At 47.4% G+C, this 17,112-nt stretch overlaps 1 protein-coding gene across 1 annotated transcript in view; it reads right to left on the bottom strand.

Annotated features, from left to right (window-relative positions):
- SMG5 (SMG5 nonsense mediated mRNA decay factor) overlaps nt 1–17,112 on the bottom strand; it is a 397,003-nt gene that overhangs the window by 97,658 nt on the left and 282,233 nt on the right. Inside the window, exon 17 of the mRNA XM_078669528.1 lies at nt 13,321–13,380. Within this exon, the coding sequence (XP_078525654.1) occupies nt 13,321–13,380 (60 nt within the window). The remainder of the gene's footprint in view (nt 1–13,320; nt 13,381–17,112) is intronic.

The raw sequence follows: 17,112 nt of genomic DNA on the forward strand, positions 1-17,112 counted from the left end.
CGGGAGCACAAGAAGGAGTGGGAGGGGTTGCAGTTAGACTGCTGTAAGCGTTCCAGTGTCACAATCCAGCTGGCTGTGATGGAGGGGGACCGCTTGACTGCACAGACCAAAGGCTTCTCAGATGCTATGAGTGATCTCGGAGTTTCGAGGCAGCATGAAACTAAATCAAACCAGTACGGTATTCCTGTTCAGATGCAGGCATCAATGTCTATTATAAATAATGTGCTTCTCATTTAGCGCAAACCTTCTTATTCTGGATTTCAATATGAAATCAAAAATATTCTAGCAATCATCTACCCGCCCTAACCCACTCCAGTCTGCCCCAAATCGGCCACACTCTAGTCTGCCCCGAATCGGCCACACTCTAGCCTGCCCCGAATCGGCCACACTCTAGTCTGCCCCGAATCGGCCACACACTCCAGTCTGCCCCCAACCTCCCCCACACTCCAATCTACCCCCAACCTACCCCACACTCCAGTCTAACCCCCAACCTACCCTACACTCCAGTCTAACCCCCAACCTACCCCACACTCCAGTCTAACCCCCAACCTACCCCACACTCCAGTCTAACCCCCAACCTACCCCACACTCCAGTCTGCCCCCAACCTCCCCCACACTCCAGTCTAACCCCCAACCTACCCCACACTCCAGTCTGCCCCCAACCTCCCCCACACTCCAGTCTGCCCCCAACCTCCCCCACACTCCAATCTACCCCCAACCTACCCCACACTCCAGTCTAACCCCCAACCTACCCCACACTCCAGTCTAACCCCCAACCTACCCCACACTCCAGTCTAACCCCCAACCTACCCACACTCCAGTCTAACCCCCAACCAACCCCACACTCCATTCTACATCAATAGTGGAAGAGTTACACCCCTTCAGAGAGTGGCAGGCGCGGCAGCCAATCAACACCAGATCATCCCCGTGACCCTCCGCTTGAGACCATTGCTGCACTAATTATTACTTCAACTGGCACTGCAACCTGGCATAGGGAACTATGGCAATACAGGAGGCCATCATGCAGAGAAGGCACATGACTGTTCGGACCGCGACCTGCCAAACTGGTTGGAAGAGAGGACGCAGTGCCTGGAATGACTGTATTCGGGCAGTGTTTGGATAGGCAATGCAGATTTCGAAGTTGAGAATTGCTACCAGTAAGGGATGGATCTGGAGTGATTGCAGGTGGTACAAGACACTTGGTGAACACCCGTGGAGCAGTGGGGACGCCAAAGGGAAGCACATTGAACTGGTAATGTTTTCCGATGACCACAAACCTGAAATAGCGGCGATGTGCTGAGTGGACTGGAATGTGGAAGTGGGCGTCTTATGTAAAAAAGCGTCCCTTAAGTCGTCTTGCTGTAGCAGCGGAATAACATTAAGAAAATTACCATGTGAAAATGCTCTGATAGGATGTATTAGTTGAGGGGCCTAAGGTCTAGGATAGGTTGGAAGGAGCCGTCCTTCATGGGTATCAGGAAGACTCCTGTGCCCTGCAGCTGATGAGTGGCTTTATGGTCCCTTTGAGGAGGAGCGCTGTAGCCTCTTCGCTGAGCAGACACTGGTATTTTGGGGATAGTATGTGTTTGCTGGGTGGCATGGTGGGAGGCGTGGAAGTAAGCTCCAGAATGTAACCATGGTACTGTCCCACCCACTGATCAGGGGTAGTGTTACTCTATGTGGGTGAGAACCTTTGCTGACATCCCCCTACAGGTGTAGTGTGATCAGGGGAAAGAGCCAAGTCAGGGCTTGGTGGTGGAGGGATCTCCTTTGGGGGAGCCACTTCTGCCTATACCTTTGGCATTGTTGTCTCCATAGGACACCTAAAGTAGCCTCTAAGGGAGGGCTGCTGGGCCAGCAGGAGCTAAAAATTCAGGAAGGCAATGGGGGAGGTAATCTCCACGATAAGGTGTGCGGTGAAGGGACCCGCGAAGGCAGGCCATGCGGGAATAGCCTTCGCTGTCTCAGATTCTTTGTTTTTTTCCAGCATTTGGTTAGCCTGCGGGACTGGCGTTGGCCGTCAAGCGGCATGTTCAGCAGGTGTTGCTGGACGTCCGGCTTGAAGTCTGAGACACAGAATAAAGCGTGCCTACAGAGGAGCATGCTTGAGTTAATGTCAAGAGCGGCAGTGTCAGCAGCGTTGGGGCACACAATGTGGTGGTTTTCGAGATGAGTTTGTTATCTGAACCCTCAAGATCTCATGTACCCTTTCTGTGTTCATCTGGGAGATACTGAAGAAGCTCCTCTATTTCGTCCCAGTAGGCAGGGTCATAATGAGTAGTTGGATATGACCCAATGATTGGTTGACTGCACTGCAACGCTTGCCTGCGGTGCTAATTCGTTAGCTGTCCTTATCCGGTGGAGGATAATCACCAGATCCAGAGAGTTCGCCTGCCCGTGGGCGGGGTGTACCACCATGAAGCCAGGGAGAAAAAGAGGAGGGGGGGGGGGGTTAGGGGGGGGGACTGGCCTCGAATATAGATGGGGGTCTTTTGGGGATGCCTTATATTTTCTTCCATCCGAGGAGTGATAGCCCTGGATCTGACTGGATCTTGGAAGATATCAGGGGCTGGTTGCAGCATGCCCTTAAGCATGGGCAGGTATTAGGAGGGGCAGGTGGTGGTGGAGAGGGTTTTGAAAAGGAACTCCTCTCCTAAGGGGCCAACATGCATGTCGACCTTGTGGTACAAGGCTGCTCTAGCTACCAGCTCATGGTAAAATGTGGAGTCAAACTCAAAAGATCTTTTTTCGGTTACTATAAGAATAACTATAAAAGCACAGTGCGATTAACAAATTAATAAAACCACCATAAAAGCGTAAACATATCATAGCTACATTATGCAAATGTTAGATACATAAATAAGATCACATAATCATGGATTTACGATAATTAAAAACATTTCTTAAAAAGGCTAGAACAGCAGCAATAATGAATATGCTACTTACCAGTGTGCATCTGTTCTTGGCATGTAGGGCTGCTAACATTCATATCTATTGCATAGATCGCCGCCTAGTGTTGGGTCCGGATGATTGCACATTGTTGTCCTGGAAGAGTCTTCGAAGTATCACGAGATAGATGGCTCCTCCCCTGGACTACAGTGCGCATGGGCATCGACTCCATCCCCAGATTGTTTTTAGCCATTGTGGCAAAGATGGAGTGTGATAGTAGAAATGATGTCCATGCTAGTGATGAAATGCAAGAAGTAATCTGCAGCTGCTACAGGCGCCGGGGAGGAGGGTGGGCGATATGAATGTTAGCAGCCCTACATGCCAAGAACAGATGCACACTGGTAAGTAGCATATTCAGTTCGAGGCATGTGGGCTGCTAAATTCATATCTATTGCATAGAATACATAGCAGTCCCCTCATTAGCGGCGGCCGCCCGTGCCAGCTGCAGAAGTCTGAAAAAGAGTTTTGAGAACAGCCTGTCCTACAGCTGCCTGCTGTTTGGAGTGCACATCTACACAGTAATGTTTGGTAAATGTATGTGGTGTAGCCCACGTGGCTGCTCTACAAATGTCTTCCAAAGGAATGTTACCTAGGAATGCCATGGAGGCCCCCAACTTGCGTGTGGAGTGCGCTCTGGGGGGGACCGTTAAAGTGCGTTTAGCCTTCTGATAGCAAATCTGAATACACTTAACGATCCACCTGGCTATTCCCGCTTTGGAAATGGGGTTGCCTTTGTGCGGTGCTGAGAAGGCAACGAAAAGTTGTTGTGTCTTTCTAAAGTGTTGTGTTCTGTCAATGTAGTACATTAATGCCCTCTTAACGTCTAGCGTGTGGAGCATTCTCTCCGCTACTGTTTCTGGGTTAGGAAAGAATGCGGGCAGTTCAATTGTCTGATTGACATGAAACTGTGACACCACCTTTGGAAGGAACTTGGGGTTAGTGCGAAGCACTACCCTGTTTGAATGGACTTGAATAAATGGCTCTTGTATTGTGAGCACTTGTAGCTCACTAACACGTCTTAGAGACGTGATAGCAATGAGGAAAGCCACTTTCCATGTCAAGAACTGAACCTCACACGAATGCAGAGGCTCAAAAGGTGGGCCCATCAACCTAGTGAGGACCACGTTGAGATTCCATACTGGAGCGGGTGGGGTCCTGGGAGGAATAACCCGCTTCAGCCCTTCTAGAAAAGCTTTAATGGCAGGCACCCTGAAAACAGAGAGATGCTGCCTGTTCTGAAGATAAGCCGCTATGGCGGATAAATGTATCCTAATGGAAGCGTACGCTAGATTGCATTTGTAAAGATGCAACAAATAGCAGATGATGTTGGGAATGGATGCATCTAGCGGGTTTACGTTATGTGCTGTACAATAAATGACAAACCGCTTCCATTTTGCTGCATAGCAAGCTCTTGTAGTGGGCTTCCGTGCCTCCCTGATGATGTCCATGCATTCTGGAGGCAGGTTAAGGTAGCCAAACTCTAAGACCTCAGGAGCCAGATCGCCAGATTGAGCTGGTGCGGATCTGGATGCTGAATGTCGCCATGGTTCTGCGTCAAAAGTCTGGGTGTGAGGTGCAGCCTTTGGTGCGGTACCACGGAGAGTTCGAGAAACGTGGTGTACCATGGTTGGCGTGCCCACGTTGGAGCAACCAGGATGAGTGTCATCGAGTGTTGCTTTAGCTTTCTTGCCACCAGCGGTATTAGAGGTGCTGGGGGAAAAGCGTACGCAAATCTGCCTGACCAGTTCATCCATATTGCATTGCCCTGCGATTGTGGGTGAGGGAACCTGGCGGCAAAGCTTTGGCATTTTGCGTTTTCCCTTGTGGCAAACAGGTCTATCTCTGGATGACCCCACTGCTGGAAGTACGGGCGGAGTACTGATGGATGTATCTCCCACTCGTGCATTTGATGGCTGTACCTGCTGAGCAGATCTGCCATCTGATTGTCCTTGCCCGGGAGGTGTTCCGCCATGAGCAAAATGTTCCTCTGAATGGCCCACTTCCACATGCTCTGAGCCAGATGAGACCGCTGTGGAGAGTGCGTACCCCCCTGCTTCTGGATATAGTACATGGCAGTCATGTTGTCCGTCCGGATCAACACAACTTTGTTGCACAGATGTACCTTGAAGGACTTGAGTGCCATGAAGATTGCCATCAACTCTAGATAGTTGATGTGCATCTTCTTTTGCTGTGTTGTCCATAGTCCCTGCACCGTGTAGTGGAGCACATGAGCTCCCCATCCCTGGAGAGAGGCGTCCGTCGTCATGATGATCTGCGGCACAGGCTCCTGGAACGGTCGGCCCTTGCAAAGGTTGTGTGGATTCCACCAATGCAGAGAGCTGTATGCCCGACCAGTTACCAACACTAGGTCTTTCAATTGTCCTTGAGCCTGTGTCTACTGATGCGCCAATCATTCTTGGAGCGGACGCATATGCAACCTCGCGTGCGGGACTATGAAGATGCAGGAGGCCATCATGCCTATCAACTGCATAAACCCTCTCGCTGGGAGTGATTGCTGCGGTCTGAACCTTTGGATGAGCGACTGGATGTTGTCGATCCTCACCTGGTTTGGCTGAGCTGTAGCAGTCAAAGTATTTATTGTCGCGCCCAGATACTGCCGCACATGGGCTGGCTGAAGGTGCGACTTGGGATAGTTCAGTGAGAACCCCAGACTGTGAAGGAGGTGAATTGTGTGGGACATGTCCACGGCGCACTGCTGTTCCGACTTTGCTTGAACGAGCCAGTCGTCTAGGTAAGGGTAGACATGTATGTTCTGTCTCCTGAGGTGCGCCGCTACAGTCGCCAGACACTTTGTGAACACCCTGGGGGCAGTGGTCACTCCGAAGTGTAGGACCTTGAACTGGTAATGCTTGTTTTGTATGGTGAACCTGAGGTATTTTCTGTGGGATGGGTGGAGTGGTATGTGAAAGTAAGCATCCTTGAGGTCCAAGGTTGCGAGGAAGTCTCCCTGGTTTAACAGAGGAAGAACCTGCTGCAGTGTTAACATGTGGAAGTGTTCTGAGAGGATGTACAGGTTGAGGGGGCGTAGGTCCAGAATGGGTCTGAGCGAGCCGTCCTTCTTTGGGATTAAGAAGAAGTACAGGGAATAAACCCCTGTGCCTTCGTCCTCCACCGGCACGAGCTCTATTGCGCCTTTTTGCAGCATTACAAGAACCTCTTGCTGCAATAAGTGCAAGTGCTCTGCTGACATAGGTCGTTGTCTTGGGGGTATGTTGGGTGGAGTGGACGTTAACTCTAAACAATAACCGAACTGGATAAGTTTCCTCACCCACCTGTCTGTGGTGATGGACGACCAGACTGGCAGGAACTGCTGGAGTCTCCCCCCGACAGGTGTTGGATGGTCGGGGGGTAGGGACAGAGAGTCACTGTTTGTTGGCAGTAGAGGAGCGGGAACTATTGTTGCCTCTGCCTCTGCCTTTGGCGCTGTTGCCTCTGTAACCACCTCTATTATGTTTCGGGTACGAGGCTTGGGCGCCTCCTCTGCCGAAATGTGACTGCTGTGCCAAGTGGCCTCTGGTAGCACCCCGCGCACTTGAGAGACGAAAAGTGTTTCCTTTGAATTGCTGAGACTGAAGCGCCCCCATGGACTTAGCCGTCTCAGTATCTTTTTTGATCTTCTCGAGTGTGGTGTCAACCTCCGGCCCAAACAGTCCTTCTGGATTGACGGGCTGGTTGAGGATAGTTGTCTGTATTTCTGGTTTGAACCCTGAGATGCGGAGCCATGCTTGACGCCTTAACATAACACTTGTGTTGACTGCTCTTGCTGCTGTATCTGCCACGTCTAGCGCACATTTAATTGCAGCGTTAGAAATGAGCTTGCCCTCTTGTATCAGCAACTCAGCTCCTTCTTTAAACTGGTCTGGAAGGTGTTGCAAGAGCTGCTCTAAGGTGTCATAGTGCACCCTATCATACCTGGCTAATAGGGCTTGTGTATTGGATATGCGCCATATGTTTGCTGCCTGCGCTGCAACCCTTTTGCCCCCTGCCTCCAGCACTTTCGACTCTTTGTCCGGGGGAGGAGCTTCACCCGTTGTCTGTGAATTTGCCCTCTTGCGGGCATTGGAGACAACCAAAGAGTCTAGAGGCAACTGGCCTCGTATATAAGCAGGGTCCCCAGGTGCCGGTCTGTATTTCTTTTCTATCCGTGGGTTGACCACCCGTGCCCTGGTGGGTTCCTTGAAAATGTCAGTAGCATGTTTGAGAACCCCTTTAAGCATTGGCAGTGTTTTTACAGTCTTTTCCGATGCAGAGAATGTATCGAACAAAAAGTCAACTTCCACAGGGTCGGCATGCATCTCCACCTTGTGATTTGCAGCCGCCCGTTCAATTAAGGCATTAAATGCCGCTGAGTCCTCAGTAGGAGAAGCCTTTATTCCATAAAGCTGTGGGTCACTAACCACCTGTTGGTCACCCTGGTCACCAGTGTCTATCCATGAGTCCTGCTGCTCATCAGGGTCATTATTGGCAGGGAAGTTATACTCCTCATTCTGTTCATTGCCATCCCCATCTGAGTAAGTGGGTGAAGGTGTTGGACTCCTCCTAGGCTGTTGAGGAATGGGTTCCACAAGCTCTGGTGTATCTGGTGCAGGCCTTTTCTTTTTTAGAGGGATTACATAGGAGTTCACCGGCTGGGATGTAATTTTCCTCTTGTAGAGCATTAATTTGCCCGTGTCGGCGTCGATAAAATGCTCCGATTCGTCGTCCTGCGAAAGTGGTCGAGCAGAGCCTCCACTTCGCTGAGCCTGCCGCAGCCCCTCCGAGTCATCGGGCACTGCACGAGGTGCGAAAGCCTTCGGCGCCACCTTCGGCGGCAGAGTATAGAGGATCGGCGTCGAAGTCTTCTTCGGCGGAACTGTAGTCGTCGGTACCGAGGGCGTCTTCGGCTCCGACGTCTTGTCCCGTATCCTTTTCAGGGAGTCCGCGACCTGCTTAGTAAAAGAAGCGGACGGCTTCGTCGATCCGACCGAGGGCCTTGATCCACCACCAGGTGATGATCCGAGCGTCAACGACTGCTGTGTGGGCGCGGACGCACCCTCGACATCAAGGGTTTGGTCCCCTGTCTTGGCCTTAGGCGTCGACGCCGCTGGCTTCGGATCGGCAGATTTTTCCCTTTGCGACGTGGTGCCAGACTTCGGCACGGCGGCCTTCGCCGACACCACTTCGACTGGCCGTTTGCCTGTAGGCGCGGTAGTCTTGGGTGAAGGTTTCTCGACAGTCTTCTTTAACGTCGACTCCACCGCCTTACTCGACACATGCTCGATGACCTTCTTCGAGCCGGCCTCCTTGGCCCCTTTGGGTGCCTTTTCGTGTTCGACCGCCTTTTTTGGCCTCGAAGCCTCCGAAGACGACGGTGTCGAAGTTGTCTCTGCCGTCTTCGGTTTCGATGGCGCGTCGGCCATCTTAGAAGAAGTCGAAGCCGATGGTTTCGGTTTCGTTTTCTGTAACGGAGGCTCCGCCGAAATGTCTGTAGCCGGGCCAGAAGGCGGGGCCGAGGACTTAGGTTGAGGGTCGTGGGTAAGGCCAAGTGGCGATCCCGTGACCTGAGCCTTAGTTATTGTACGGACGGGGCATAGCTCTTCCTCCGAGCTATCTTCCGCGGCCCCATAAACTTCCTCGTCGTCCCCTACCTCCTCGACGTATTCGTCTAGGTCCAGGCCCTCAACGGCTTCACCGTAGTCGGCCTCGACCTCCGCCGATGGAGGCGAGATCTGAAGCTGAAGCTCTTGCTCGTCTGCTTCGGGGTCGTTGAAGATGTCCACAGGTGCCGGTGCCGGGCCTCGAGGCGCGCCACGCGCCGAATCTTGAGCGTCTTCTTCGACCTGAACTTCGAACAGGCCATACAGTTGGCCTCGTTGTGGTCCGGCGACAGGCACTTGTTGCATACAGGATGCACGTCGATGTGTGGGTACTTCGAACCGCACACGGGACACTTTTTGAACGGACTTCGTTCCATTGTAGTTTCGTCGGGGTCTTGCTGCGCCGAAGGGCCTTGATGACTGAAGAGTCACGCGACTCCCCAGAAAACCGACTCGAAGAGTTGGAGAATACACGAGAACCGAACGCCAACAATACCGACGAGGTCAGAAAGCCTGTTGGCCTTTAGAGAACAGTTTTTTACCGATTGCGACAGGAGACGTCGAAATCACATCCGAACCCAATGGCGGAAAAAAACAATCTGGGGATGGAGTCGATGCCCATGCGCACTGTAGTCCAGGGGAGGAGCCACCTATCTCGTGATACTTCGAAGACTCTTCCAGGACAACAATGTGCAATCATCCGGACCCAACACTAGGCGGCGATCTATGCAATAGATATGAATTTAGCAGCCCACATGCCTCGAACAGCAGCAATAACATTTACTTCATCCAAAAGTTGCAGTGCCAATAGCACTGGCCGACATTGTCTCAGTCCAAGTTTCTTTAATAAAGACGTGGAGTCAACAGGGGGTGAGGGTTGGGTACAGGTCAGATCTGTGTCCCCTGGAGGTTTCACGTCATAGGAGTAACAGGTTCACCATGTCGGGGTGTATAATAGGTATTCTCCCTGTGCTATCCTGTGTCTGAGTGCGGTGACCTCAAGTTTATGAAAGGGGGTCAGGTGGAGAATGAGGCAGGGATGGGGAATACCACTGTCTCAGTGGAAATGAGGGTGGTGGTTATTCAATGTCTGGAAAGGGGCTGGTAGCCCAGTTTGATTTCTTTTGACGCTTCATCGGAATTGGGCATGTTGAGAGCCTCCTCGAAGCTCGGCTGGCGTTTTGTAGGCTTGTGGAGCAGTCACTGGTGGGCAGGTGAAGATCTGTCCCATGTGAATCACAATGTGCCATTGTCGAGTGCCTACCACATCCTGGAGTTTTTGAGGAACGCCTAGACTGTTGTCTACACCAAGGTTTTTCGGACTGGTCTGAAGTCTTCAGCTTCGAAGCAGAGGTTTCAACTCTGGCAGGCAGGGCCAGTGCCAAGGCTGAGGCTGGAGTGGTTGGTGCAGCGTCATCCGGCTTTGATGGATTCTTTAGCGTTGCATCTGAAGCAGCGGTTTAGTGATAAACATGGCCCGACTACTGCGGTGGCACGGAAGTTGTCGTCGGTGGATCAGAGCATCCGGATGCCCCTTTGCAGTGAGCTGCTCGATGTGCAATGTGTTGAGAGGAATGGGGAGCGGGAACAATACTCACAACCATTTGTGCAGGTGGAAGGTCTTCGATCTCAAGGTCTGAGTCATAACTAGCCTTGAGCGAGAAAAAGCTCATCAGCAGCAGACAGCTGCTGATGATGAGGACATTGAGGGGGAAGAGGTCTGGAGTGTCGTCTCCACTGCAACGTGACATCTCAAGGCCACAGGCCTGATAGTTGCGGAGAGGCTTTTTCGAGCGGAAGGCGGCCTAGTCAAATTCGAGCGAGAGGCAGAGGTTACAAACCTGGTGGAGATCAGCCCTGAATTACTTTGCGTCGCAGCGAGGACAGTATTTGAAGGGTGTCCGTCTATTCCATCACAGTTGAGGCACTGTCGAGAACGGAGGAGAAGAGACTGGGAGGCCATGAAGGGTGAGAACCCGCAACGGCCTGAGGACAACCGGAGAGTCGCTCGGGGCAAAGGATACAGACGTGGACCCGAGACAGTAGTTCAGGGAATGCTAACAGAAACAATACTGACGGAGGGAGAGGCACCATGAAGGCTGAAAAGAGCACCACTAAGGAGTCCATTGGGAGCACACATCCCAACCAGATAGCGGAAAGAAAATAATCTTATAATGGTTTCAATGCCCATGCACATTACCAACAAGAGTTATTTCAACAACTCAAGGGAGTAGACTTCTTTCCACAAAAATATCACAGGGTCCAAATCCGTTGATTCACAAATTTTTCTTTTATTAGATTATCAGTCCAATACTGGCGACAATATCCACAGTAGATTCCATAATCATTTATGTTGATCCAAAACAAAACATCACACAGCCGACGCGTTTTGTCCAAAAAGGGACATCATCAGGGGTCAAAAATAGCTCATCCCACAATTGATATTCTTTCTCCAGGTCCCATCACATGTAATATTTGTGACCACGTATTACTCAATATCTATACTTCAATGTTATTTAGCTCCTGGACATCATTTCCTCATAATTATAGGCTTCCAACGTTTCCTAATCAATATCACTATCAACCGTTTAACAGCAAGTATTCAGCTCACACTTCGGATGACTCAAAAATTCCCACTGACGGACGGTACAGGAGACGGTCGTAGCCATGGACTTGGGTTTCCGTTAGACGAATCGACTAAATGGATACAGTATGAGCAGAACTTGGATGCAAGATGTGGATTAGTTGTAAACAGATATGAAAAATCAGTGGGAATTTTTGAGTCATCCTGTCGGCCGTGTGATGTTTTGTTTTGGATCAACATAAATGATTATGGAATCTACTGTGGATATTGTCGCCAGTATTGGACTGATAATCTAATAAAAGAAAAATTTGGGAATCAACGGATTTGGACCCTGTGATATTTTTGTGGAAAGAAGTCTACTCCCTTGAGTTGTTGAAATAACATTTGTCAGTTGTGGTTCTCTAGACGGTGGATCCTTTCAAGGTGTTGAGTGGACTAAACAAAATAACATTTGCAACAATCTTTTTGAATTTGGTGGTTTCCTGTGCCACAATTGCTGAGCCCTCACCGTCGATTCTGGTAGTTTTACATTACCAACAAGAGTCGCCGCAATACTAGTGGCTCAAAAGACTTTTTCAAAGAAAAACAACTGGCACACATTTGTGCCCAACTAGATTGCATGAGTATGCAGAGCATGTGTATCTACAGCCACACATGCCTCGAACCATAGGTTTTCAGCCAAAAAACAGCCTTTATAAAAGCAACAGTTTTCACCAATTTTTCTCTAGTGAGCCAAAAAAAAACCCACGAACCGTGCCACTGTCCCTGCATTACACGATGAACAGAGCAGAAATGGCTTGCTGGAAGGTTATGTAGACAGCAAATTCCTCCTTGATCATTTTCCCATCTGTAGGCATAGTGGGAAAGGAAGTTAACAATTCTTTCTCAAATGTCTTTAACTCAGCCTAGCCTAATGATGGAAAACTCCATCCATACTAAGCCAGTGATTCTTAACCTACGGTCTGTTGACCGCCAGGGGTCCGTGAAGACTACTAAGGGTGTCCGCGACTGCCTAGAAAATTAAATGATAACAGCTTAGTAAATGATAAACTAGTAAAGATTATATAAATAAAGAGGCAAAACCTAAAATTAGAATTGTTAAGATGTTCTGTAAATGTGAAGGAATCTGAATTTGGAGGCAAAAAATAAAATAAGTATCCTCAGATTGATTTATGGGAACAATGCAATTGCATTAAGAAAAATATAGCATGGAGTAGTGTCCTCAATTGAATTTAGAAAAGCTCAAACCTTATTAAAATAATACTTTTTTTTGTATCCGTTTGCGAATTAAATAAAATGTTTTAGAATTTGTGCATTTGTTTAATGAATGCATGTTTCTGTAATTGTTGAGCATTTGGCGGACGTTCTTGGCTCCAGTAAGGACTCAGTGGGTGTCCCCCAGTTAAGAACCATTATACTAAACTGTTAGTTATACTCTGCAATTGTTTTTCAACCACACTTTGGTTATAAATCCAAGTGCTATTTATTTTGGGCACTTCTGCCACATAGTAAGGTATGAATGGAACAGACTAATCAACAGGTGTTTAGTTTGCAGTTTATTGTGTTGGAGAATGTTTGATTGGTGGGGCTTGTATTTGGCTCAGGAGATGCATTTAAGGTCAAGATTCACCATCTCTTGGTGTACGTGTCTTCGGTTTTTTAAATCTGTATTCGAGTTTGAAAAAGAAATTAGAGTATCAAGGATTAATGAGTTTGGATATGTTGGCTATTTTAAATACATTGTCAGTGATTTTACAGCATCATACAAAAGATGACTCAATAGCCACACCTACATAAGAATATTTTTAAACATTATCCAATGGCGCATGTATAAAAGCATAATGTTACAAAACTCAGCAGGTTTGCTTCATACCTTTCTTTACTCTATTAACCCCAAACCATTTATAGCCCTATTTCATGCCTGTATAGGACAAGTTTTTATGTGTCCTTAAAGCTAAAGGGTAGCCCAAGTATCTTTTTACCTTCTTGGTGCAAAAATAGCTTTCCACTTGAAAGGCTTTGGATATCTAAACATTGTACAAAATACACATCATCCACACCACATTGTCAGTTATATCACCCCGAATACTTACCAACCCACTTACGCACATTACTAGTTTTCTTTTAGGCTAAGCATCAACATGCAGCACTCAAGGTTGCATTTCAAACTACATAAGTCCTGACTCCTACCTGCAGTCGGAGCTGAGCCATATCTCTCATGAGACGGTTACGCCTTGCTTCTTCCTGAGCCTTTGAATAACAAAATAATAGTTTCAGCAAAACATTTTAGAAAGGAAAACGTTGGTAAGCAACAATATGCATTATTCTGCTAAGATCTATAAACACTTTACTAGCCTAGTGAAAACGGTAAGTTAGGGACATCTTAAGAATTTTGGAGGACCTGTGACAAACCTTTGAGTGCCCCTGTTTGAACAACGTTGAATTTATCATTCATTTTCAAGCTCATTCACACCCCCTTAGGCCAGTGTACAGGCATTGCCATTTTAAGGATATGTTGCACCACTTTTTGCCACTTTTTAGCTACCAGATACAAGTTTTCAACCGACAGTGCACTGAGGCCCGCTTACCAGACCTCAGTGCCAATGCTCTTTCCTTAAAACAAGGTGATGTCGGATTGTTTCACAGTTGGTGCAGGACTTTAGCCCTGTGTAAGTCCCTTGTAAATGATACCAATGGCACCTAGGGCCTGGTACTCCAGTTGGAGCAACAGACTAAGAAAATGGCTCTGTATATACTGCTCCAAAGTGAGGTACAGTGTGCACAGATTCCACAGTCCCCAGAGGTTTGGCAGAGGCTAAAGTTAGATATAACCTTACTTTCTAAAGTGGTAGCTTGGTCGAGCAGTAAGGCAGTATCAGAGGACAGTGTACAGCATTTGTTGTACACACTCAGTCAGCAAATGGCCTCACACACTCACAAACTGAACTTTAGGCCAATTGTTTTTGTATACAAAAATATATTGTTTTATATTAGAACCACAAGCAGGTATAAATATACTTTCTCGGAATGAGATGTTGCAATTGAATACTTTCAAATAGTTGACTTTAAAATGCAAAAGACACAGTTGTTGCAATATCCAACACAAGTTAAACACAATTATAACATTGAGCTCTATGGGAAGTTTTAAGTGAATGCAATAAAACCACTTTACAATTGTTTTTCTTACTCAGGGCTGGATCCTAGATTCAGCCCTGGTGCGTTTCCTGTAAACAGTTTAAATAAATCGTTTTTGTTACACAGGCGATTTTTAAGGAATATTTGTATGTTTTGAAAATCGACACTTAGTTGATTTTCTGGCAAAAACCAGGCAATGTTATCCTATGGGAGAAAATCAGGTTATCGGAAAATCAGAGTTGTAATTACTTTTGAAGGTCAGTGCTGAGTACAAAAATCCAGCACTGGGATCTCTCCTGGTAACAGGTGAGTAATTTCGTTTTTGTCGAACGGACGATTTTTAAGGAATATTTCAAAGTTGTAAAACTCAACACTTAAAAGAATTTCCAAGTGAAAACCAGCCAATGTTACCCTATGGCGAAAGGAAAATGCTACTTACCAGTATGCATCTGTTCTTGGCATGTAGAGCTGCAGAGTTACACACTATGCATAGATGGCCACCTAGTGTTGGGCCCGGATGTTTGCAGTTTGTTTTGTTGTAGAAAAGTCTTTGGAAGTCACGGGATAGGAGACTCCTCCTTTGGATGATACTGCACATGGGCATCAGCTCCATCCCCAGATTGTTTTTCGCCATTAGGGAAGTGATGGAGCTGTACAAGAGGTAGTGATGTCCATGTGATTTGTATCTCATTATGATAACACTGGAACGCATAAAGGTAACCGGGGAGGAGGGTGGGCGTGTGTAACTCTGCAGCTCTACATGCCAAGAACAGATGCATACTGGTAAGTAGCATTTTCCGTTCGAGGCATTTAAGCTGCAGATTACACACTATGCATAGATTGTATAGCAGTACCCACACCTAGCGGCGACCACCAGTATCTGTTGCAGTTGTTTGAAACAGTGTTTTTAGTACAGCCTGGCCCACAGTGGCTTGTTGTTTAGTTTGCACATCTACACAGTGGGAAACATCCTTTACGACGCAACTTTTACCACGCAGTGCCTTTACAACGCAGGTTTATCAACGCAAGTCATTACAACGAATTGTGCTGGGGCGCTCTAGGATAGGTAATAGTTTAATGTACTATCCAACACCTTCCCTACTATCCACGGGGACTGGAGTTGGAATAGTAAATTAAACTATTCACTATCCAGCACCCCCCAACGCAAGTCGTAACGACTTGCGTTGAAAAACCTGCGTTGTAAAAGCATGCGTGGTAAAAGCATGCGTTGTAACAACGTACATCCCTACACAGTTATGCTTTGTGAATGTGTGCGGTGTAAGCTATGTAGCTGCTATGCATATGTCATCTAGGGGAATGTTCCCCAAGAATGCCATTGAAGCCCCCATCTTTCTTGTTTAATGGGCTTTTGGACGAATTGTTAACGTACGTTTGGCTTTCTGGTAACATATTTGTATGCATTTAACAATCCATCTGGCGATCCCTGATTTTGATATGGGGTTGCCTTTATGTGGCGGTGAAAAAGACACAAAAAGTTGTTTTGTTTTACGAAAAGTTTGTGTCCTTTCGATATAGTACAGTAATGCTCTTTTGACATCTACGGTGTGTATCTTTCTGTGTCTGTTTGAGGCTGCGAGAAAAATACGGGCAGCTCAACTGATTTATTTTAGATGGAATGGTGAAATTACTTTAGGAAGAAATTGAAGATTAGTACGAAGTACCACTTTATTATGATGCATTTGCAAAACAGGTTATTGAATGGTAAATGCTTGTAGTTCACTAACCCTTCTGAGAGAAGTAATTTCAACTAGGAAAGCTACTTTCCAGGTTAGGAATTGCAATTCACATGTATGCAATGGTTCAAAGGAGGACTCATTAATCTTGTAAGAACAATGTTCAGGTTCCACACTGGTGCCGCTGGCAATCTGGGAGGAATTATTCTTTTGAGTCCTTCCATGAAAGCTTTTATAGCTGGTACTCTAAAAAGAGATAGATGTTGTCTATTTTGTAAGTATGCTGCAATGGCAGCAAGGTGTAGTCTGATAGACGTATAGGCTAAATTACACTTTTGAAGGTGTAATAGATATCCTATGATGTGTTGAATAGACACGTCTAAGGGATTTATTTGGTTGTTTTGGCAGTATATGACAAAGCGCTTCCACTTCACAGCATAACATGCTCTAGTAGTGGGACGTCTAGCTTCTTTAATAATGTTCATGCATTCTGGAGGAAGGTTGAGGTAACTCTGACCTCAGGAGCCAGATCGCTAGGTTGAGCTGAGCTAGGTCCGGGTGTCTGATCTCTCCATGGTTCTGTGTTAATAGGCGTGGATATAGGTTTAGTTTTTGGTGTGGTACTACAGACATCTGCAACAGCGTGGTGTACCACGGTTGTCTGGCCCAAGTTGGAGCAACTAGAATGAGCGTCAGGGAATGTTATTGTAGTTTGCGTACCACTAACGGAAGTAGTGTGAGAGGAGGAAAAGCGTACGCAAATAGTTTTGACCAGTTCATCCATATCGCATTGCCTTTGGACAATGGGTGTGGGTATCTGGCGGCAAAGCTTGGGCATTTTGCGTTTTTGTGGGTGGCAAAAAGGTCTATCTTAGGTTGTCCCTACATTTGAAAGAACGGATGAAGAACTTGCGGATGAAGTTCCCACTCGTGGATCTGCGGTGTTTGTCGACTTAGCAGATCTGCCATAGTGTTTTTTACTCCTGGGATGTGTTGGGCTAAGAGGGAGATCTTTAGTGGTATAGCCCATCTCCATATCTGCTGTGCTAACAGAGCTGACGAGAGTGTGTTCCCCTTTGTTTGTTTATGTAGTACATCGCTGTCATATTGTCTGTGCGGACTAAGACAGCTTTGCCTGACACTTACATTTGAA

Source organism: Lissotriton helveticus, chromosome 12 (assembly GCF_964261635.1).
Source record: "Lissotriton helveticus chromosome 12, aLisHel1.1, whole genome shotgun sequence".
Classification (NCBI taxonomy): Eukaryota; Metazoa; Chordata; class Amphibia; order Caudata; family Salamandridae; genus Lissotriton; species Lissotriton helveticus.